We start from the raw sequence: 1,773 nt of genomic DNA on the forward strand, positions 1-1,773 counted from the left end.
GCCTCCACTCTCTGTGGCTTCTGCTCTGATACCTTGTCTGTGAGTGAGCTCCTCCCCTGCCTTCCGTCCATGACAGACTACAGAAAAATAAGCCAAAATGAGCCCTTTCCTCATCTAAGGTACTCTGGGTCAGATTTTCTGTTTTATCAGAGAAGTAGAGTGAACCTGGAACAGCAGTCAAAACAAGAGATTTATATGCAAAGCACAAACTGCTGGAGTCGGTTCTCCCCTTCCACCATGTGGGTCCCGAGGACTGAACTCGGGGCGTCAAGGTGGGGAGCAAACAGGCTACCTTAGCTGAGTGATCTCAGCAACCCTACACTTCTATTTTAAAATGGAAAGCATCTTACTCTCAGGCTGGAAAGACGGCTCAGTAGTCGTGAGCACACGCTGCTCTTACAGAGAAAGTTCTTGTAGAGATTTCCACACTGGGTACTGGCTGGTACCCAGGGGCTCTGATGCTGGCTTCTGGCTTCTCCAGGCACCTGCCCACATGTGACACACATGTAACACACACGCATGCACATGCACACACACACACACACACACACACACACACACAAAACATTTTAAAATTATTTTTAAGAAACTAACCTAAACTAGCTGGGCATAGTTTACATCTGTAACACATCTGTATTCCCAGGCCTTGGGAAGAAGATTGGGAATTTGAGGCCAACCTGGGCTCCCTAGGGAGGGGGATGAATACAAATTTTGTCCTGAAGTTCAGATGTGATGAATTAAGATTTAGTCCAAAACAATTGTTGAAGCCATTCAAGATTTTTTTGTTTGTTTGTTTGTATTCAGGATACTAGGTCATATGGTGAAATAAGAAAGTGGGGCCAGGCCCAGGTGTGGTGGCACACATCTATAATCTCAGCACTGGGACACACAGGCAGCCTGGGCTATATAATGAGTGCCAGGCCAGCCTGGGCAACATAGCAAGACCTTAGAGAGAGGGGGGATGAAGGGAGAGGGGAAGGGGAGGGACAGGAGGGAGAAGGGGAGGGGGAGAGGAAAGAATGGAGCAGGTGAAATGGCTCGGTGGACAAAGGCACTTCCTGACTTGAGTTTGAGCCCCAGGATCCTCATGGCTGGAGAAAGCATCAACTCATGCAAGGTGTCCTTTGACCTATACTCATGTAATACACATTCACACACACACACACACACACACACACACACACACAAACACACACGGCCCCACATGTGTGCACATGATAAAAGTAAGTTTAAAACATAAAAACGAAGCAAAAGAACGTGCCTTACCACTCTGAGGGAAGCCAAGAAGGTGTGGTTTTTATTAGACACTGTTTTGTAGAGCACGTCAGCGAGACTCACGAGGGCCACGAAGCTGTCAAAGATGTTCCAGCCATGCCGGAAGTAGTGGTAAGGGTCCAGCGCGATGATCTTGAGACACATTTCCACTATGAAAATTCCAGTGAAAACCTGCAATGGGACAAAGGACAAGCAGGAACTAGCTTTGCTTTGGAGGCTCCTGCTTAAGGACAGTCTGAGGGACCCACCGTGGCTCCCGTGCATGTTGGCCAAGGCCAACCTATGCTCCAGGCTCCAGGCTCCTGGCACACAGGCCCAGGCTCCTCATTACTACCATAGCTGCATCCACCAGGAGGCGCTAGAGCCAGGTCCACTGACTGCTGGGTCGGGGGGTGGGGGGGCTGTGCCCCCAAGACCAAGATCCTGCTCCGGCCACATTTCTGCTATAAACTGTTTTTATTCTTAATGTTATCTTACAAGGCAATGTGTTGCATAACA

At 49.0% G+C, this 1,773-nt stretch overlaps 1 protein-coding gene across 1 annotated transcript in view; it reads right to left on the reverse strand.

The window, feature by feature from the left end:
• The window catches only part of LOC116073721 (sodium channel protein type 11 subunit alpha-like), a 131,895-nt gene that overhangs the window by 61,054 nt on the left and 69,068 nt on the right, over positions 1-1,773 (reverse strand). Inside the window, exon 11 of the mRNA XM_031345745.1 lies at positions 1,267-1,446. Coding sequence (XP_031201605.1) covers positions 1,267-1,446 — 180 coding nt within the window. The remainder of the gene's footprint in view (positions 1-1,266; positions 1,447-1,773) is intronic.

This window comes from Mastomys coucha, unplaced genomic scaffold, assembly GCF_008632895.1.
Source record: "Mastomys coucha isolate ucsf_1 unplaced genomic scaffold, UCSF_Mcou_1 pScaffold23, whole genome shotgun sequence".
Lineage (NCBI taxonomy): Eukaryota > Metazoa > Chordata > Mammalia > Rodentia > Muridae > Mastomys > Mastomys coucha.